Consider the following 24,227-nt stretch of genomic DNA (forward strand, 5'->3'; position numbering starts at 1 on the left):
TTTGTACTCTGTTTCCTTCTACCTCCTGTATGCCTTTGATTTCTTCCTAATTGCCACCTCACATTCCTTCTTATACATATTGGCTTTCTCTGTTTCTGGTTTCACATTTTCCTTTCATTTCTTACCCATAATTCTTAGTACTCTGTCCCTGTCTCATTCTAATGTCTGTATCGATCTCCAACTCATCTTTCACCCTGTCTGTGAGATGAGCATAAGGTACTTCTCTGACAATCTGTACCATAACTACTCTCTGAATATTTTCTCCCCTTTAAAGCATATGACGACAGGATTGTTGTTATCTAATGGTGCTTTCACCTGATTATCTCTGACCCCACCCTCCTTGGTTAGGACAATATCCAGTATTTTATCCTTTCCTGCACAAACGCCCACCAGGTGGCTAAGGCACGCTTGGTTTAAGATTTCAATCACTTCCCAGTTCCTTTCAGTCAAGGAACAGAGAATTTCCTAGTCTGCTACTTGCAGATTTAGATCCTTCTAGGATTATAAATTTCCTCCTCCTCTGTCACTACTTTAATCTCAAATCTAGTCTTTCATCCTCATCCCTTGCTGCATCTCTGACATTCTATATTCCCCTTTCCTTCCTTTACCTTAAATGCTTGACTCTCATTTGCTTCCTTACTGTTTGGTGGTGTTCTTCTCTGACCTCATATTTGATGTTATCACTTTGATAGGTCATCACTCCTTCCCCTTCCTTCTATGACATATCTAACCATGGATATGCTGTACTACTTCTTGTCACTGACTGATATTTCACTGATTGACAGCTGTTAAATATTTTTATTTATTCTCTGCCACTTCATTATATTGGACCGGCACCCTGACATGTGTTGACAGCAGGTCTACCAGCTGTTTAAGGTCTACTAGCTGTTTTCCTTTTACCTGGACTTCACCAGGTGTTGCTGGTTGCTAGTCATGGAATGAGGTATCTGAGGGCTCAGCACATCTGTGCACCAATCCAGGGGAGGGGGTTCAGTTATGACATCCATTTCTCTCCCCAGCCTTGTGGACCTAATGGTATGCTTGGTGGGTGGGCATGCAATAGAGATGTGTGGCATATCACGCCATCTCCACAGCAGCTCAGCCATGTCTCCATCCTATACTCCTCTTTAACATACCTACTAATGTGTCTTCTCCAGCCTCCAGCAAGGATAGACACAGTATGCGACCACAGGTAGGATGGTAATGCACATCACTTTCTGCCAATCAGTTGCTTCAGCCACTAATTGAACTCAGGGCTTTTCCCCTCCATGCCACTGAAGTGTGACAGCTGTTAAATATTGATACAGGAGGCAGTACAATTCAGAACATCAGACTTGGTTCTCTCTTAGACACACACATCTGCAGTCTTGTAATTGAAAACATTAAAAAAATCTCTCTTTCTCCCTCTCTCTCTGTCTGTCTCTGTAAATATATATATATATATATAAACAGCATGAACTAATTTCATACAAGCCACAGCACCAAGCGCTGCCCTGTAATACAACCCTGTTCCCCTAGATAACGATCCTTTAAGTAGGCTGGCTGATGGATTGTAATTTTGGGTTGCTGTGGTGCCTTTGCTTGGGGACTTCACATGTGGAGTACCAATAGTAGGTAGATGGTCTTCAGTAAGTACTTCAGGTGACATTGGGACACCCACTTTGGGTTGTGGCAAAATAGAATATGGGTTAAAGCAATGTTGTACAGTTTCTGAATCACTGATGTCATGAAAATCATGAGATTCTCTACCTTGTCCCTCAAATGGTCAACCTGCTTCTGAACAACTTGAGCATCAGATACCTTTACCTCATGTTACACAGATCCCAATGCCTTTCATACTGTTGTTGGCATGAGCAGTGGTCCAGTGGTACAGTGTCTAACATGCAAGCCATCTCCCACTTCAAAACACAATCCTAAGTTTTTGGATGCTTGTAAACTGGGACTCTTTATGCAGTAGGTCAATCACTAGTCCAAGGTGGAGCCAACCCCAAAACATTTTAATTCAATTATTCTGCCGGACTACAGTCCATACCAACACAAGGGGTTACATGTTGTTGCAGCAAGAAATTTTCCAGTTCTAGATTCCAGTCATCAACAATAATCCTTTTGAGAACATCTTTTGTGCTTTACATCACAAGTTCAGTTTGGACATTATAAAAAGCAACTGCTTTGTTCTAATGGATTAGATTATGCTGTAAGAATACCTAAAAATCTTCAGATGTGAATTGTATACAATTGCCTGATTTTCCACATTATCTGTGTAACACTATTTGATGTTGCAGAGGTAACTGGGCTGACATCCAGCCATTTAGAAAAGGAACCAACAGGAAGGAAGGTTTGTCCTTGAAATGTCTTACAAAATCAACTTGCAATGAAGATTATGGGATATGGGGTATTTTTCATGAATTAGCTGCACTCCTGCTTGAAGCATGATGAGTGTATTGACATGACAGACAGCAACATAACTTTAATTTTTCTATCCATGTAGACCACAATGCATAACTTGTGGTGACTGTCATGATGTTAACAATTCCTAGACTTCCCTCATATGAAGCAAAGAGTGCAGTCTTTAGCTTCCTTTGGAATTATGAATTTGTTGCCTCATTAAAGACAGCCCTTGCGCACAGATAACTCATGCTGCTGCCTTTTAAAAGGTTAGAATAAAAGGTTAGAATTCTTCACATAATTTTTCCTTTGGCTTCCTCCATTACACACCCATTTTAATAATCAAATGGCAGTCATTTGAGCAATGTCAGCTGCTTGCAATGAAGGTTTTGAAATACATCCAAACTTGGAAACTTATGACACTGGTGGAAGATGAAACTCTGGAGTCTTCAGGGGTAAACAACTTAATGCATATGCATGGTAATCTCTCTCTGCCCAGATGGTACTGTAGTTCTGACACACATACATTCAGTAATAATGACCATCTGAACACACGAGGTGAAATAATATAAGATATAGGGATGTTATTTTTTAACAGTCCCAAAAATAGCTTGGTATCTGATATAATACTGAAATATTGATTGATTTCTTTAATCAGACCACAATAGCCAATGCTTCCTTGTGAAACTGAGCATAATTTCTTTCAGTAGTGGACACAGAGCTTCACAACTGCTGTCAACAGCACCAGTATCATAAGGTAAAGCAACATAGGTCATATGCAGTGTTTTTTTTTTTTTTTTTCTAAATGTAATGTACTAATATGCTGCCCAAGGACAGCAGTTTCCTCTTCAAAAGCCTTCTCATGAGTAAGTGTCAACACCCAAGTAGCATTTTTATTTAGTAGTCTGTGGAAAGGCTCAGCTACTGTGGCTTTATTCTTTAGGATGAACGGTAAAACTTCAGTACTACCAGGAATGCCTGCAGTTCATGTTTATCCATTGGTTTTGTTACATTGTGAATAGTTTTGATCTTCTCTTTAGGAGGACAGATTCTTTTTGATTCAGACATGAAACCAAGGAACTCAATGCTTAATACCTTAAACACAAATCTGTCCTTCAATCCCATACCAATATCTACAAGTTTTTAGAGAATATTATGTATCTGTCCAGCTATTTCTTGCATAAAGTCTGCCCCATTCAAAATATCATCAGAATAAGGCATTACACCTAGAAGACCACATAGAGTGCCATTCATCAGTCTCTACTATTTCTATTCAAACTCCATACTGCAAGCGAGTAGTTTTAAAGGCATGGTTATGTGTGATAATTTTTCATTCTCCCTGCAATTGCATCATCCACTAGTGATTCCTGATAAGCTTGTGCCAAATCCAATTTCACAAATATTATCCTTTTTGCTAAAAGAGTATTTGGTGAATTGTGGGGATTTGATCCAAGTTCTCCTATAGTGTCTTGTACACTTGCACATGGTACATATCCTCACTTCGCAGGTTTAGATTCAGGACAAACACTATGTTTGATACATGTGGGGTGTGTAACTGGAATTAATACACCTTATTTCCAAACAAGTGCTTTACTTCTTTCTCTACATTTGCTTGGAGTATATAAGTAACACATCTCAGTTTCAGACATATGGATAATATGTTACAGTGCACGTGGAATGAAAAAGGTGCTTTTCTGAACTTGCCTCCTCATACATATTGTAGAATTTATTTATTTAACATTTGTTTACCGGGAAAGTCTGACTGGGACAGAACCCATTTTCAGTGGAGGCCCAGGGAAAAACTCTCTAGACGCATGTCTTTGGAATGTGGGAGAAAACCAGAGCATCCAGGGAAAACCCATGTGAATGCAGGGAGGACATGCAGACTCCACATAGGAGATAACCCAGCCAAGAATCGAACTGGAGAACATCTTGCTGTGAGGTGACAGCTGTAACCGCTGCACCACTGCGCGACCCAGAATTCTTGAAGAACGGCCTGAAATGTCTGTGAGGTAAGACATTTGCCTCTAAATAAACCAGAACATTCAACTTCCATAATGATAAGGTACAATTTGTTAGTCCTTGCTATAATGGACCTGAACAAAGCATACACCCGACACCTTGCTTGCTGTAGTCCATAAGCTGAATATTGTATGGTATAAGAGACAGAACATCTACTGGTCAAAATGTATGATATGTCTTCTTAGAAATAAGTGAATACTCACTTCCTAAATTCATCTCCGTCCTATATGGAACTCAGTTCAGCATTATATTGGTATATTTCTTAAATGTAGCTGTAACAAGTTCCCACACAGTTTATAACATCTGATGAATAAATACTTGCATCTGGTTCACCCCATGAACCTTCAGGAGAGCACTACCTTGCTGTTCAATTGTGAAGAAATAATTCATTTTCACCAGCTTCTCCTTTTTCAAATGTCCACCCTGGTGGCGCACTCTATAGATGCCTCCAACATTTCTACTTATAGCACTCTGCTTCTCTGAAACAACAGCTGCCACAATTCTCTTGGACAGAATCAGAATTTTCACATGCAGAGAATGTGGTTTTACACTAATGTCTTTATTCTCTAGTTGATGAGCATCTAATGCATGCTGCCCAATGGAGGACAGCTGGATTTGTTCTGAATGCAATGATGCAGTCTTATATGCTAGCTAGAGCTTCCTCCTGAGCTATGGTGAAAGTAAAATTTGCCTTTGCAAGTAGTTGCCTATGTAGGACTTGATCCCTGAATCCACATCAATCTGTCCCACAGAAGAGAATCCATACTACTGAAAATTGTTCTGCAGTATAAGCCACGGTGTCATCATCTGACTTTTGATTTCCACTTTTAAAGTATAATTATTGCACTGTCTGTGAGGAGGTGGGTACAAAATGATTCTTTAATATCATTATTATTATTTTCTCAAATCAATAGTCATTTGATTTAGCTTGGGAGACGAACAGCAAATTTCAAAGATTTTACTGCTAATAGCAGCATACGTCTGATCTACAACCATTACATTATTTGCATAAAAAAAAAAATCTCTATGCATATGAGTCACAAGAAGTGGGGGTTGCAAAATCAGACTCTTCACCATGGCCTATCATTGCCATATGAACTGCTTGCAACTCTGACTTAATTTAAGCATTGCTTGCTGATCAGTACAAGTTATCTCACACTCATTGCTCAGTGTTAAATATTGTCCCCAGAAGTAATAAGTTGCAAAACACCAGACTTTACTTCTGTCTCAGATACACACGTTTCAGCAGCAGCAACAATTCAAGAGAAAAAAAAAACTTTTCAAACATGATCTGGGCCACATGCACAAATAACAGTACAGAAGGCAGCCAACAGTTAGTAAAAAGATAGCAAAACATACTATTAATGTGGACATGAATAAATATCAGTACAGGCAATTCACTGAAAGTAAGGCACTACTAGATGAATATTCACAAACTAATTACAAATGTATACAACCAGGAAGTACCACAGCTATGAGGGAACCAAAACAGGCCACCTGCTAGAGTATTCACTTTCTGAGTAGTGACACCTCTAATCATTTGAGTGTGACAATTAAAAGAAATTCTGTCCCTAACATATTTCATCTTAAGTCACATATTCTGCATATTACAACTCAGATAAATTATTGTTCAATTGTCCACAATTTGCAGTAGTAGTCAGGTATTTTCAAACAAAGACTGGACCCCATATGGCCACTTACTGGATGGGGCATTTTTAATATTTCAAAATGACTCTGCAAAAGAAATTACACCCATAATCATGCATTTTAGTCTGGCTCACACACACTGCTCCTGGCAATCTAGTTTAACTACTGCATAGCTATGGTTAATTGACAGCAGTATTGAATATCTTTTCATATGCTTACCTATTACAACCGGGAAACTGCAATTGTGTGAATACGGAAACGTCGACACATATTGAGCAAACAGCGAAAACACCGAATGTCCTGAAGCACGAAATTCTAAATGTTGAATCATCATAGTTGGCCCTTCCCCGGTATAGGTCCTTAAGGTAAGTGTGCAATAGTTACGGACCTTAGGGTTAGGGGTGCAGGTTAAGGTAAGTGCATACATAGTAATATATGTGAGCTTTAGTTCAGGGTTAGAATAAGGTTTTGTTAAGTGTATGTATGTATGTGGATTATTTATTTTATTTGGGTAGGTAGTACGAAGCTGGCGGTAGGTTTGTCCAACTATGCTGATTCAACATTTTGAATTTTGCTGTTCAGGCCATTCATTGTTTTCGCGGTTCGCTCAATATGTGTCAATGTTTCTGTATTCGCATATGTGAGGTTTCGCAGTTATGATATAGAACCTTTTCATATTACTTCTTCCCAGAATAACCAATTTTTCACTGAGAACACCTTTGATATTTTTACAGTACTGATGTGAAAGATGTCTGTTCAGTCCATCTCTCAATCCCTTAGAGCAAGAAATATGGACCAAGGCATAAATAAAAGTGGGACAAAAGCCTAAAAGTAAGGACAATTTTCAAATATTGCTCTTACAAACTTAGAAAGTTGATAGAATAACAGGTTTTGCATTAACATGAATTTTTTTGAAGGATATGAAGTCTGAAACTCAAATGTGTGTCATTCTTTTCTAACTTCAGTCTTTAATGATTTGCCACTAATTTGCCAGAAAAAACACAATTTTATGAAAAATGTACCAAAAATATGAGGCCAAAATCTGGCCATTCTGTGAAAATCTGTACAGTTGAGAGGTATGCTGTTCACTATATTTTAGCTTGTTAGACATACATGGAGATATGTGTGGGTACACACACACACACACACACACACACACACACACACACACACACACCACACACTGCTTTTAAGAATCCCACTCAGTGACTAAGTATAATCTTGTGTCATTAATGGTTAGTTGTCTCACATAGAGATCAATTGTTCCCCTTCAGAAGAATCACTTTCTGAGTGGATTTAATGTTAATGATTGACTGTGATCAAGAAAAAAAAATCGGCTCATAATGTATTTTATCTTGATTCAGTTTCTGTTGATGACCAGTTAACTGTGATCAGATAACAGAAAATTTAAGGGGCATTGGTGAATAGTTGCTTTCACACACAGACTGTTACCTTAACCAACCCATAAAAACCCAGTTTGGCAGTATGTTTGTTATATCAAGAAAAATGTACCTCTGTATTTTTTGCCCCAGAGTTTATTTTAGCTCCTGGTAAATTGCCATTTTATATTTCAAATTATTCATGACGTTGAAGCACAGTAGCATGTGGCGTGTTTAATACACATTTTGTGGTACTATGTATCAGACTCAGAACAGAGTGTAACTCTGACTGCACTACAATCCTAATTCTGGATGCAGTTTTGGGTTGCAATTGTAGGCTTAAGAATTTAGTGACTTCATTCTGGATTTGTTATACTTTGTATTTATTTTTCCTAGTCTAAGGAATGCCAGAACTGCATTATTTCAGAACCCTGTGGAGTAGCAGTGCTACTTGATACAGAAATAAATTGGGACTGACAGTAAAGGAGTTAAATAAACTAAAATGAAAATTACAAATAATTAAAGTAGGTAAAAGCCTTTAAAAGTCTGCCTTACTAAGAATGAGATTTTGAATAAAAGACAATGGACATGCAGGAAATGGAAACTATTTCCTGTATAGGAAAGAGTTTCCATTTTCTGCATGTCCATTTGTCTTTTATTCAAAATCTCTTTTCAACCCCTTGACCCAACTGAAATTAATTCCCTCCAGCTGCTTCACTCTACAGTAAGGTATTTGCATTTTTTTTTAAATTTCTCAACAGAACCAGCCTATTACTTCATTCAGGTTAAATTTTGTACAAGAAACAATCACAAATAAGCTTCTACTATGTTAAAATCTGGCTACGTGTTGTTGTCTTTCTGTTTTCAAAATCTAGCAAATTTATTAGCAAGTGGCTTTTTGCTGATTCAGTGATAGTACCTGACTTTTTGCTTTATGAACTGCACGGTGAAAGCAAGTGAGTTTCTAGTGTGTTGCCATCTGATTAAGTTTTTTTTTCTTGCTTCTAATCTCTAGCATATATACATATACAATTAGCATGTTTCTACTGGCTTCTGGTGTAGGGGTCAGTTGTATCTGATTTCAATCACTAAAACAGTTTTATTTGTGGAGTGGTCTGATGTGCTGGAATTAAGGCGTTTTTTCCTCGCAGTGACTCTTTGTTAAAGGTGAGGTATTATGTGAAGTGATGTTTGATTTTGATTTTTGCTCAAACTCCTTATGGATCTAGGAAGCTTAAGTAAGGATTTCTTTACGGCCTCACATATGATATTATATTATGTGTCTAGGTTGAGTGAACAGTATGTGGTGTGTTAGTGCAATATTCACAGACTGTAATTTTTTGGGAGAGTGGGCCTCCATATCTGTTAAATATTTGCAAGTCTCCCAGACAGATGTATTTGTGTTTAGTAAGAGTTCATTTTCTGTGAGCATAAGACAGTTGCTACACTATGAGGCTGGCAACAGAGGAGAGGCAAGTAGGTTGACCTTAGTGTGAAGTAAAACTTGACTGGATTTAGAGAAAGTTGCAGAGCTTAAGTAAAGGGTTACAGTCTATTGAGATAGTTATTAGTGTAGTTATGTAAGAGTGTCTATTTAGGTAAATACATCATTTGGTTTTAAAAGCTACTGTGATAGGCATAGCTTTCGAACTTTATGTAACAGTAGTGTTAAGCTTATTTCAATTTGTAGTTATTTAGTACATTCATACTTGAGTTATTACAGCTGACTGTACCTGAATAATGGATATAATAACTACGTAATGTATTTAGAAAGTAAACCAAACAAAAAGTCATACAAGTAAGATGTATTTTTAGCATTTTATATGTCTATGCAGACTTTTTAGATAAATGTCTGGTAAGTGTCCATTTCTTACTTTGTGGCTATTTAAAATATTGCTAAAAATAAAACATAGTTGTTGAGTCTTATATTTAAAATGCTAAATTATTACTTCTATTTACTTCATAAAGCTGTTTTTAAATGTCTGGTGGATTGTATTGCACTAGCCACCAGTTAGAAGGTGCAAACAAGTAACTGATAATGTTCTAGAGTTTTTTTTCTAGATATTCCAGTTTATTTCTGTACAGTGTCATTTCATTAACTCTGTAAAATAGTGTAACATTTGTAAGGTGTTTTTTTTTATTGTATATAAAGTGCCCAGTATATGGTATGAAAAATTAAAAATATTTATCATCTCTTCCTTTCACTTAAGGAGGATACATAAAGCCCAAAGCAGTTATGGCAGCTTTACCTTTATTAAAACCAAATGTGTTTTCTGGATAAGAATATACGAATGCCTGCTGTAAGTGTATCTGAATATGCAAATAATAGGGATGTATAAAATATATACACAAATCATATATATATTTTTGATGCCATGAGCATAAATATCTTTATCTGGCTCTGAAAATCCCTATTTATCATGGGGTAGAGAGGAGCAGGACTAATATTTAATATTATTTGGCAGATTAAGGTATTAACTTAAAGATTATGTGTCTCTTGACTGAGTTGATAGAAATTACATGAGGTCACATGATTATTACTGACAAGGAAGTATTTCTAATGTTTTAGACTTAAGTAAAAACTGAATTATGATATTTAGCTGTTTAGCTAGATACATATTGTATGTGCACACATAAATGTGGATGCATGCCTGGACTTTAAGACAGTAATTGAGAACACTGTGAACATTGTTTTTTATATTAAATGAAAAAAGAATATTCCGTAAGGTATTCAGCATTTCAGTGAGTTGTTTTGTTTGGTATATTAGCTTTGTAGAAAATACTACCTCACCCATCAAGCCTTCATTCAGACTATAAATACCCATACTCAGACATACAATGAGGAATACATTCTTTTAAAGCCGTATTAAAACAGAAGAAATAAATATATCAGCAGAGTATAAAAATACTTTTTTTAAAATTGTTCTGTCTTATTTGTGCCTAAAGTGTTTTATCTTCAGATTCAAAAAGAAAATAAGTCATGTTTCTCATGTTAACTTACAAAATACACATTTTATTCTGATAAGTGAATAAGGAATGATAAGCTCAATAGAAACATTACATTAAACTCATTTTCACTGCAGTGTTACATATGAGTGCGTGCTGTTCAGGTTTGGCTATTCCCATATAACCTGGGTATAAAAATTGTCGGACTGCATTAGTAATGTAAGATGCACATGGCCCATTACCCTCTGTCATGATGTCTGACTGCATTAGTAATGTAAGATGCACATGGCCCATTACCCTCTGTCATGAAAGACCTTCCATCAAATACATTTTCATTACCAGAAGCTAACATACATTTGCAGGAAATGCAGATGTGTAACACTATACTTTTCACTAGGTCAGGTTGTTAATAAATGTCGGTTTAGTAACAAGGCAAATTGTTTCTATTCAGCCTAATCAGAATACTCATGATGTATGAATAATATATATGCAGATAACACAAACTATAGCTTGTTGTATAAGACAGTACTTTGGCAGTGTTGTTACACAGAATTACAAAGTATAGTGATTGACTTGCAACAACAGAAGGAGATCAGAAGTCAGTGGGATTTGGAAGGCATACACATACACCAATGTCTGGCTTTTCAAATTCTCTGCATTAAGTTCTGTAACAAATACATTATATTTGCTCTGTGTGTACCTGCTATAATTCACTGTATGTAGCATTACATTATAAAACTGTGAGAATTGCTGTAATGTTACACACACATGATTACTGGATGGATATAGAGTTCTCTTTATATCATGTGATTGTCTAATTTTTACTGCTGGATAGAAAATGTTACCAGTTTTAAAGCATTTTTTGCCATAAAAGCTGGAGATGCACTTTGACTTTTCTAAAATTATCTGTACCAAAAACATACATGCCACAATTCATTTTATAGCCATTATTCACATACCTGCTCATCTCCAAAGATCCAAGTTGGAGTACTGAATGACATCACAGGAAGAAAAGTCACAATTTCTAACCAGCGAATAAAGAGTTCTTCATCTGTTTCATGTTCATTTCCCAGTGAACCTCCTGTAATGTTGATGTGAAGTTATCAGTTACAAAAAGAACAACATAAGCAGGGAGGTAAAACACAGATTTCAAAAATGTTCTGATATGCTGTGGTTGCAATATAGAAACAAACAACTATACAAGTAAAAAGTAAGACAATTGAGACATTTAATTTTTTTCGGTGAATACAAGCAGTTTCAGCTTGGAGTCTGGGATAATATAAGCTATTGTGAGATCTCTCCATTTACTTAATAAGGAACCCCCTCTCAGATTTCAGTGTATGGAAGCAGTTGCTACAGAAAAAAAAAGTTTGCAGGCAGGTGCTGACAGTTTGTCCAGCTAGTATATCCATCATTTTTGTATGTACAAAACATAGAGATAATATCCGATTTCTGGATTTTTCTTGCTACGCCTCATTTTTTTCATTTTTCCTGTTCTCTTCTGTTTTAATAGATTTTACTGTTTTTACAATCATAGCTGGCCTTGGGCATAGGCCAACTGGGTGACCACCACTCTTGCAAGGGCGCTTTCCCAGTATTTATTTGGTGTAGGTAGACCAGGATGGGGGCATCAGGTGTTGTGGTGGGGGCACCATGGAGCCCTTTTGCCCAGGGCACCAGTTGACCTTAGACCGCTACTGTTTACAATCAACTCTCGACAAGAAGACTGTTCCGGGAATCATCCAGTTCTCTGCATACACATATTCTCCTATCTCTGTCCTTTTCTTTCATCTTCAGAAAATATTCACTGTTTCTGAATACTGGCCTGATTATCTTAATTATTCCCTATAACAATGGGGAATCTGCACCATTTTTCAGCTTTCTGTCTTATCCCCCTGGGATATCTAAGTAGGGATGCAAAAAATATAACCCGCCATATTACTTTTTTGCCCACTAATTCCACTTATACCTCTCAGTAACTGTAGTCTTGCAGTTACACATTAAGCAGTGACTGCATACAAAGTAAAACAGTGCATAATTACATGTTATACACACTGACAGCATCTGAGCAATATTACGGCAACAAAGTCCCAATTTGTGTAACCACTTTTGGAACCAGATTTTGCACAAATGTGCTTTTGTCAAAGGTCACATTTTTCAGTTATGTTTTGTGTTTTGACAGTCCTGCCACTACCTCTCACAACCACACATATCTGCCACATGACAAGTTGAACAAACTGGTGTCAAAGCTAACTCCCTTAGCAACAAAAGCCAGGAGAAGCAACATACTAATAATGGAGTTATATTTGCTGAAAATCATATTCCTTACAATTTAAAAGTAATATGGCAGAATACTGACATTCCTATGTCACTTAGTATTAGCATGATATTAAAACATAATAATTTAGGATATAGGTTTTACATTGCATTGCACACTAGTCAACTTTACAAATGACTCCTCAAAATGTTTTTGAGGCTAACATAGGAAAGGCTGTAGTCTTTATGTAAAAAAAATATAGCCTAAGTCATATACTTACAGTAAATTTTCAGCAGAGGCCCGGGGAGAAAAGCTCCAAGAACATACATTCACAACATCATGCAGATTTTGAATTAACTTTTCCTTAGAAGTAAAACTAACATTCCAATGAAATGACAGCATATTGCACACACTCAGAGTAACTAAGAACATCATTAGGTAGGACATTACATTACACATTCCAAATATGACAAGCTATACACAGCCATCCTGTGGTTATTGGACTTGTTGGAAATGTAGTTGGTAGTGATTTTTGAGAATTAAAGGCATTTCATTGCCTTTAGTCATGATTGGACTGTGAATAGGGTGAGAGAATAACAATTTTTATTGTGGTGCATGGGAGTTGGTTTTAATTAAAGTTTTTTATCCTGGGGTGAAACAGGAGCATAGCCTGTTGTTCAAGAAGTGAACTTTAAGGAGTTTTTTAAATTGAGTGACAGTGTTGTTGGTTATTAGGTGGGTAGGGAGGGAGTTCCAGAGTTTAGAGATTGAGTAGAAAGTTAATAAAATAGTTGGTCTTGCATTAGTATGAACTTTCTGAAGGGTCTGAAATCTGAAACTCACATGTCTGTCATTATTTTCTAACTTCAATCTTTAACACTTCACCACTAATTTGCCAGAAAAACACAATTTTATGAAAAACGGACCAAAAATGTGATGCAAAAATCTGGATATTCTGTGAAAATCTGTATACATCGACACACACACAGGCTCTCTGCCTCCATATGCAGTTTATAATTCTTCTGTCTAAAAAGAAGGATGCAATAGAAGAGCATGTAAAGTACACGCGCGCACGTGTGTGTGTGTGTGTGTGTGTGTGTGTGTGTGTGTGTGTGTGTATATATATATATATATATATATATATATATATATATATATGTGTATGGGTCACCTTCAGATGCCCGACAACGCGTTTCGCCGACATGGAATCCGACGGGACGAAAACACCGACAACGCAGATGACCGACAAGGTGAGAACCCGACGGACTCGGTAAGTGTGCGATAGAGTGAGGGATTTAGTGTTAGGGAGTGGACAGGTAAGTGTGCGATAGTGAGGGACTGTGGGTTTAGGGGTGGGTTAAGTGAGTTAGGGTTAGGGTGCAGGTAGGGTGTGTGTGCGATAGTGAGGGACTGTGGGTTTAGGGGTGGGTTAAGTGAGTTAGGGTTAGGGTGCAGGTAGGGTGAGTGTGCGGTAGTGTCGGACCTTGGGGTTAGGGGTGGGTAAGTGAGTTAGGGTTAGGGTGCAGGTAGGGTGAGTGTGCGGTAGTGTCGGACCTTGGGGTTAGGGGTGGGTAAGTGAGTTAGGGTTAGGGTGCAGGTAGGGTAAGTGTGCGGTAGTGTCGGACCTTAGGGTTAGGGTTTGGGTTAGGGATAGTGGATATGTTATGTAGTGTACTGTGTTGTTTACGTGTAGTGTGTTGGTGTAATGGTTTTCGTGTTTTGCGTTATCGGTATTTTTGTTGTCGGTCTTTTGGTGTTGGTGATTTGTGTGTCGGAATCGCGATTTCGGGCATCTGAAGGTGATCCATATATATATATATATCTATATATATATATATATATATATATATATATATATATATATATATATACACACACACACACACACACACACACACACACACACACACGTATATACATATATGCACACGCATATTATATAAGTCAAACTAATTACTGGAAATTGAGAAAAAGTGGTCAAAGGAATAAAAAGTACATACTTCAAATGATTTTTAAGAAATAATAAAGTTTTTTAGTTTCATATACATTTTATTCTAACATGACAAATGAATAGCCTATTAATGTCAGTATAGGTAAGTTGAGGGTAGTTATTTTGTTATAATGGAGTCATTCATTGGTAAAGCCCATTAACAAAGTTTATTTGTGGATATCTGGAGCAGTGTTCTATATAACAATAGCATCAAAACAGAGGGTGAGATTAGAAAAAGGGATAGAAGGGGTTATATCATTAAAAGAGAGAGCAGCGAATGAGACCCAGCACAAAACCTTGATGGGGACCAAAGATGAACATGCTCATTATTGAGAAATTTGGTGAGTTAGCATCCGAGGAAGTCCTTAGAGATAGAGAAAGAGAGAGAGAGACTGAGAACCAGAGAAGAAGCACTAAAGCCAAGTACTTGAAAATTAGTGATAAAGCTGTTATGACTGACACACTCTCCAAAATATGTTTCAGGTCTATTTAAATAGCATCAGCATGATGGTTGCCTTCCACAGATGTTTAGATCTTGTCAGTGAGTGAGTACATGTGGCTTGACCTGGACCCATGATAACTATCTGTAAGGAAATCACAATTGTTTATATCCTTGATGATTTGATCTTAAAGGTTTTTTCCAAAATCTTTGTTAAAGGACACATAATGACATGAATATTTAATACTGAATGGAATGAAGAGCATAGTAGTTATCCCAGAAATGTTATAACAGCTTACTTTAAAAGGGCCCTCAAATAAAGGTCAAAGAAGACAAAGGAAAGGAACAGATATCTAAACAGCTCACACTTATAATAAGGCTCCAACAGTTGTTAAAACAGTTAAAGAAAGTAAAGATCCAACAAAGGAAACAAACATCTGTGTTAACAGTTCAAGAGACAGTATTTTTCAGGTGGGTCACTTGTGCTAAGAAATTTTACTTTCTCTATCATGTAACAATCTTGAACTTAATAGTTCATAAGTAGACAGTGCAGGTGTTTTAATGTCAACTGAGTTGGATTTTAATAGGGATTTTTCAAGCAGTGGTGTTCAGTTAATTTTAAGTTTGTGAGCTAGGAGGTGATATAGCAACACATAGCCGGCCTTAGGCATAGGCCAACTAGGCGGCCGCCTAGGGTGCTGCTCTAGCAGAGGTGCTTTTCCAGTATTTATTCGGCGTAGGTAAACCAGGATGGGGGGCCATGGAGCCCTTTTGCCAAGACACCAGTTGACCTAAGGCCACTACTGTAGCAACAGATCTGTTTATGTATTTGTCATTTACTAATCAGCTAATAAGCTGTTCCATGAATCATTTTTAGCAATGACCAAGACTACAAGGCTACAAGAAGAAGATTAAATGCTTTTGATACAGTAAATTGTCCACAAATATATTTTACGGTGAGAGTAAACCAAACTGTGAAAAAATGCATAAAGACACAGGGAGGACATGCGGGACTCCAAAGCTTACCTCTCACCTGCTTTGCTCAAGAAGTCTGGACAAAGCCAAAAGATAATTGTTTCAAATATTACTCTAATTCTGTTAAAACATTACTAGAACAATAGGTGCAATATCAAAATTTATTTTCTGAACAATAACAAGTATGAATCTTTAATGCCTGGTATCATTGACTGACTATAATTCTTAGTTATGTTGCAAAAAGTCTCAAATTTTATGGGGGGGTAAAAAAACAAAAAATTTAGAGGAACAGGGCAAAAATATGAGGAAATCAGGGATGTGCTGCAAATTTCAATACAGTTGAAAGGTGTTCTACAAAGAGACAGTTACCATTGGTTATGATTGAAGCCAAGACCAGGGAGATCAAACCAGAGATTTCATCACTAAGCCGCCATTCTGTTATATGTTCATGTTCTATAAATATATGTACCAAATCTTTGTTGAGTGGTGGCACTGGGTGATGTGAAGTAAAATCAATATGATAATTAATATATGTTTTCACCTGATGACCTTTCTTTTATATGGACAGCCACTGAAACATGCTGCTCTGTTTATCTAGGGCTACTCTACAGCATCAGGTTAATATATGCAACTAGCTCTCCAAAACCTATTCTTACCAGGCAAATAGACAGGTTGTTTAATTGGCACATTTAGTATGATGTCATTTCAAAATGTTGATCTATGAAGTCAGCATTATATATCATGACTTAGGGACTTAGACAGGTCCATACAACATAATAAGGACCCTGACTTTGCCAAAATTTATTCTTTATGAATCCATTGTTCTGTACAATGTACAGTAACAAAAGCCCTAGCAATAAATTAATTCTGGTTTAAAACACCATTACAAAAAAGCTGCTTAAAGTGCTGTAGTCAGCAAAGCTCTGAAATAAAAAAAATGTCTTGAATAGAAGTCAAAATATGTCTTCATTAACTTTATACATAAAAAGGGGTGGCCCAGCTGTAGGTCCTTTTTGCAGTATTTGCATTTAAAAATCACAAGAATGTGAAATACAGAGAAGGTCAGAAGGAGTTGCATTGTGTCTTTGTGGATTTAGAGAAAGCATATGACAGGGAGCCTAGAGAGGAGTTGTGGTATTGTATGAGGAAATCGGGAGTGTCAGAGAAGTATGTAAGAGTGGTACAGGATATATACAAGGGTAGTGTGACAGCAGTGAGGTCTGCGGTGGGAGTGATGGATGCATTTAAGGTGGAGGTGGGATTACATCAAGGATCAGCTCTGAGCCCTTTCTTATTTGCAATGGTGATGGACAGGTTGACAGACGAGATCAGACAGGAGTCCTCGTGGACTGTGATGTTTGCAGATGACATTGTGATCTGTAGTGAGAGTAGGGAACAGGTGGAGGAGACCCTGGAGAGGTGGAGATATGCTCTAGAGAGAAGAGAAATGAAGGCCAGCAGGACTAAGACAGAATATATGTGTGTGAATGAGAGGGAGGACAGAGGAATGGTGAGGATACAGGGAGTAGAGGTGGCGAAGGTGAATGAGTTTAAGTACTTGGGATCAACAGTTCAGAGTAATGGTGAGTGTGGAAGAGAGGTGAAGAAGAGAGTACAGGCAGGATGGAGTGGGTGGAGAAGAGTGTCAGGAGTGATTTGTGACAGACGAGTACCAGTAAAAGTGAAAGGGAAGGTCTACAAGAGGGTAGTGAGACCAGCTATGTTATACGGGTTGGAGACAGTGGCATTGACAAAAAGGCAGGAGTCAGAGCTTGACGTGGCAGAGTTGAAGATGTTAAGATTTGCACTGGGTGTGACGAGGATGGACAGGATTAGGAATAGGTATATTAGAGGGTCAGCCCAGGTTGGAAGGTTTGGAGACAAAGCCAGAGAGGCAAGATTATGTTGGGTTGGACATGTGCTGAGGAGGGATGCAGAGTATATTGGGAAAAAGATGCTAAGGATGAAGCTGCCAGGTAACAGGAAAAGAAGAAGGCCTAAGATAAGGTTTATGGATGTGGTGAGAGAGGACATGCAGGTGGTTGGTGTGACAGAGCAAGATGCAGAGGACAGGAAGAAATGGAAACTGTTGATCTGCTGTGGTGACCTCTAATGGGAGCAGCCAAAAGAAGAAGAAGAAGAAGATATAAATTCGCAGATTTCTTTGCAATAACTATAGTTAACTTCCAGACTGTGCCCCCACATGAAAGTACATCCAAGAATAAAGCATAATAAAGGATTTTTGTTTTCATTAACTTGTAAAAATTTCTTCTTTCAGATACCTGGATTCACTTACTGCTGACATGCAACTGAATATATGAGCAATATATTAACATAACTGAGCAAAATGCTTAAGTAAGAAGTCATTCATATAAGCATATTAAATGGGTGCTCTAATACCTTTACTTTGAATTCAACTCAGTGCCGCTCAGCAGAAATGAAAGGCAAATGAAAATATTTAATCTTTTGCAAAGTCATTATGTCCCAAGGAGGCCACAGTTTCTTGCTTTCTGTGTCTTTTGTGGTTGCCCTTATACCTGCAATAGAATGTTCCATAATTTCATGTCTGATCGCAAGTTTGTGCAAGTACGACCTCTGTACAAGGCAGAGAGTATATATATATATATATATATATATATATATACACTTATATACACTTATATACATGTATTAGTCTACATAGTATATTTATGTCTTTCTATATGTATGTATTTTTATAAGTGGATAATAATATGTGTTTTTAAGTGGTTTTGAATATATGTGTATAAGGTTTTATTTATCAAGAGTGTTTAAGAAAAATGTTATTTAATTGCATTCTCTATATGCATACATATATATATTTTTTCTTTTTTGTTTTTTTATATATAGTCAATAAATAATGAGACTTGATAATTTAATTGTTTTAAATAAACTGAAATTAGATAATTGGATTAGAGCAGCTATATAAATATAGGAGAATATCATGTGATTAATTGAAGTCTGATGAAACGTTTTTGAACGTGAAAGCGCTCACTTTGGATCCTGTTTTCTACTTTTTATATCATTAACCCTTTTTTACGTGAGAATTGGAGTATTGAAGAATTTTTCAGCTGTGACGAGCCCTTTTTGTTTTTTGTACGCATTGATTCAGTCTCAAGGGGCACCCTATTCCGTACCATTCAGCTTTTTATTGATTTCTTCGTTTGTTCTAACGGTTGCTGAGACATGGCTGAAGGAGTTGAAACAAGAAATGGAGATGTGACACAATGTTTGATGAATGAACTTTCATTTCAAGAACTGCTCAATATGAACGCTAATCCTTTACTGCGACTTACTACCAAGGAGCTTACCAACGAAGGGAATGAAACAATAAGCACGATACGGAACATGGAAGTTATTCAATTGACTAGGAAACTAGAAAATAAGCTCCAGAAGCTAAAAAATACTCAATGGCAGAAACAGCATCTGGAGGCATGCCTCAGCATTCAGGTGATACCGAGAGGACTGAGGGTCCTAAAAATGCCAATTTTTGAAACTACATATCCTGACTTATGTAAGTGGCAGAAACTTAACCTTGATACGAGTTATGGGTACATTAAACTTTTAATTGAACAGTACAATTTGATGGAAAGTGCATTAACTGTAGAGATCAATGATTTAGAAAAAGAACTTAAGTTGTTGATGAACTCTGCGGAGATGAATACTTTACACAATGATCTAAAAAACATGGTATCATCACTTGATAACAAATTGTTACATGACAAGAAGAAACAGCTAGAATGGGACTTTAATGATTTTCGGAGAGGGAATGTATTTTCTTGGCCAAGGAAAATACAAGGAATAACATAATGAATATGACTACAGCAGAATGTGATACTAATAAGACCAACACGCCCATTTTGCTGACAGCACGTGCAATGGAGGCTGGAATGGGAACGAGAGATGTCAGTGGTTATGATGCTTCGAATGCTAATATGCAGAGTGTAATGATGTCAGCCAATACAACTGAAGTAGTAGCAGCAAAGACAATGGCGCACTCGAGCACAGATAGAATAGATGCTGGTTCGGATAAAGGAATAGGAGCCATCACAGCTGATCAAACAACCACTCAGCACATAAGAGATGTCAGGAGGAAGGAGAACGGAACTGTTTTTCATGACCGTATCCATACCCCTGACAATAATGACACTTCTATAGGAATGAATAGTTTTCACTCTTTTCCATTGCTGATACGGCAGATAGAATGGCAAATATGGTCACCACAGAACAAGATAAAGAAACTGAAGAATTTAGAAGAGAGACACGAGTTTCAGAAGAAGATACTTTGACCCACAAACTGGACTTGATTGTGAACATCTCAAGGTATGATTTAACTGATTGTGAGAAGTCTTTATTAAATAAAGGCCTCAATTTCATACCATCTAGGTACACGGATATAACAGATATTATGATTGACATTAAAATGTTCAAGAGAAGTATAGGTTTGAAAATGTTATTTGGGCAAGGAAATATTAATGGAAGTGCAAATGTTTTCAGGAAACCTTCAAATTTTATACCACAAACACACCAAGTATTGGATGCTTTTGAAAGGGCATGCGAAAAAGATTTGCTTGATTTCTATAAAAGTGATGACAATAAACCTGATTTTTATAATTTAACTTATAATTAAACTGAAGCAATTAAGAGTTTACAAAATCATAATGGGATTGTAATCAGACAAGCTGATAAAGGTGGGGCGATTGTGGTATTAGACCAAAAAATGTATAACAACAAAATGAAGGAATTGTTGCTTGATGGTGAAACATATCAGACTTTGAATGGAATGTCTTTGAACAAGATTATAAAAGATGTTCAAAGTCAGCTTTGTGATTTATTATTAAGTAATGTGATAGATGTTGATTTATATAAATATGTTTTGGTTGAGAAACCAGTAATCGCGACTTTTAGGGGATTACTGAAGGTGCACAAGGATACTTTAGATCCTCCCTTGAGACCTATTGTCTCAGGAGGTGGATGGCTTACAGAACCGCTATCCATTTACTTGGAGAAACAATTCAAACCCATTGTGGAAGGAATTAAATCGATAGTGAGAGACACTCAACATTTTCTAGAAAGTTATGCAGACTATGTTTTTTCCAAAACAGACACAAATGATGATATATTAGTCACATTAGATGTGGCATCTTTGTTCACATCCATACCCAACACCATAGGAATGGAATATGTAAGGTTATTACTTATTGAAAAGGGTATTCCAAGGGACCAAGTTATGAGCTGTATGTTGATCCTAGATATAGTATTAAGTAACAATGTTCTAATGTATGACAACATATATTATTTACAAAAAAAGGGATAACAATGGGGACCACGTGTGCCACCTCATATGCCAACTTAGTGTTGGCAAATTGCGAAGGCACATATGTACTAGGAAATACATTATTTAATGAACATATAAAATACTATGGACGTTTTGTTGACAACTTTTTTTGGCTTGGGATGGTACTGAACAAGAGTTGAATGATTTTGTCATTTATGCGAATGGTACAACAAATTTTTTGAAGTTTGAATCTACGAGCTCAACACAAAAAATAGAGTTTTTGGATGTAAGACTAACTAAGGGGGTGAATGGAATAGAGACTGACATGTATAGAAAACCATGCTGGAGAAATAATTTATTACATCGCAACAGTATGCACCCAAGACATATTTATCCGAATATATTAAAAGGTCAAGCACTTAAGAGTATCTAGGCTGACAACTCATGAGGATAGACATCAGGAGCAACAAAGGATACTGGCAGATCATTTCTTGAATAGAGGTTATGCAAAGAAAGAGATAGATAAGACATTCTCAGACAATACTATACAGAGAATGGGAAAGGGCACACCCTTTTTTCTTAAAGACAGAAGGCTAGGAATGTATGTAAATGGTCTAGGACATGATGGGAAGAAGAATAGGCTGATAATTCCCTTCACCAATAGAAATATGAAAATTAAAGAAATTATTAACAATAATTGTAGATTGTTAACTATTGATGAAAAGTAGGAGAATTGGTTGGACATAAACCTGAAATTACATACAGAAATATGAAATCATTAAAAAGACTATTATGCTATGAGAAGAATAATCGAGAGGTTGTATACTCCCAGAGGATGGGGACTTTTGCATGTAGAGGTTGTAACCAGTATATGTATATGACTAATGACAATAAGTTTATTCATCCGGATACTGGACAGGAATATATATTTAAATCTTATGTGGATTGTAAATCTAGAGATTTAGTATATTTAGCTCAATGCCAGTTATGAAAATCATTTTATGTGGGCAAAACGAATAGGACCCTAAGACAACGTGTTAGGGAACATATATATGCTATCAATAAGGAAGATGAAGGAAATGTTTTAGCTAAACATGTTATTGATCATGGAACGACACATAAATTTAAGTTTAGGGCTCTTGAACTGATTAGGAAGACAAGTAGATTAGGAAATACGAAGAACTATACAGAAGAACAAGAATGTAGATGGATAATGAGGCTACAGGCACATAAAGCCCATGGTCTCAATGACAAAATGTCCCTGAAACCCTTTTTGTTAGCAAGACCATATGCACACTAAGAATATGCATATGGATATATATGAACATATGGTTTTTGCATAAAGCTGTATGAGGCAGAGAGTATATATATATATATATATATATATATATATATATATATATATATATATATATGTCCTTATATACACTTATATACATGTATTAGTCTACATGGTATATTTATGTCTTTCTATATGTATGTATTTTTATAAGTGGATAATAATATGTGTTTTTAAGTGGTTTTGAATATATGTGTATAAGGTTTTATTTATCAAGAGTATTTAAGAAAAATGTTATTCAATTGCGTTCTCTATATGCATACATATATATTTTTTTCTTTTTTGGTTTTTATATATATTTAATGAATAATGACAGACTTGATCATTTAATTGTTTTAAATACCTAAACTGAAATTAGATAATTGGATTAGAGCAGCTATATAAATATAGGAAAATATCATGTGATTCATTGAAGTCTCATGAAACGTTTTTGAACGTGAAAGCGCTCACTTTGGATCCTGTTTTCTACTTTTTTATATCATTAAACCTTTTTTACATGAGAATTGGAGTATTGGAAAATTTTTCAGCTGTGGCGAGCCCTTTTTGTTTTTTGTACACATTGATTCAGTCTCAAGGGGCACCCTATTCAGTACCGTTCAGCTTTTTATTAATATATTAACATAACTGAGCAAAATGCTTAAGTAAGAAGTCATTCATATAAGCATATTAAATGAGTGCTCTAATACCTTTACTTTGGATTCAACTCAGTGTCGCTCAGCAGAAATGAAAGGCAAATGAAAATATTTAATCTTTTGCAAAGTCATTATGTCCCAAGGAGACCACAGTGTCTCGCTTTCTGTGTCTTTTGTGGTTGCCCTTAAACCTGCAATAGAATGTTCCATAAATTCATGTCTGATCGCAAGTTTGTGCAAGTACGACCTCTGTAATGCAATGTAAAAAAAAGTTAAAAACTAAGAAAGTACTGATACTGACTGTTTCTCCCTTTTTCCCAGCACATAAAGCCTGGGAAGAGAGTGAAAACCAATCAGTAGCCATCTAGCCATCCGCATCACGTACGTGACTGTGGACGTGGCACTCTGATTCCCTTCCATAGACTTCTGAGCATCACACTGATGCCTTCTCTCTTCAATCTGGACTGCTTTTACAGCAGTCCAGATTTACAGAAACTATTTAAAAAAAAAAAAAAAAAATGGAACTCGCCGAGCATGCACAGTTCGAGTTCCAGAACTTCAGTGAGTCAGTCAGACTCTTAGCTAAGTAGTATGAGTACAACAACATTACCCTGTATATGTATTTACAAATGAAATATATTTTTTTAAATGTTCTTTTTTCTTTCTTTTCACAACTGGGGGGCTGCAGTCCTGCAGTCCAATGGCACGAGCAGCCACTGCCCCCCTCCCCTTTTACCCACTCTCTGCGAATGATATTATATCCTGGTGCTGTAATTTCTTTATTGAGAATTTCTGGTTTTAGCCAGGTCTCAGTTAGTATGACAATTTCTGGTTTGTATAAAGCTAATAGAGCATGGAGGTCATGGACTTTGTTAAGGATACTTCTTTCAGTATAGCTTCAGTCTTCTTTAGTATTTTAT

General features: G+C 36.6%; 1 protein-coding gene across 1 annotated transcript in view; it reads right to left on the reverse strand.

The window, feature by feature from the left end:
- LOC122798394 (SITS-binding protein-like) overlaps positions 1 to 24,227 on the reverse strand; it is a 449,240-nt gene that overhangs the window by 28,053 nt on the left and 396,960 nt on the right. Inside the window, exon 8 of the mRNA XM_044067300.1 lies at positions 11,339 to 11,460. Coding sequence (XP_043923235.1) covers positions 11,339 to 11,460 — 122 coding nt within the window. The remainder of the gene's footprint in view (positions 1 to 11,338; positions 11,461 to 24,227) is intronic.

This window comes from Protopterus annectens, chromosome 3.part1 (genome assembly GCF_019279795.1).
Source record: "Protopterus annectens isolate FY-2018-M chromosome 3.part1, PAN1.0, whole genome shotgun sequence".
NCBI classification, from domain to species: Eukaryota; Metazoa; Chordata; order Ceratodontiformes; family Protopteridae; genus Protopterus; species Protopterus annectens.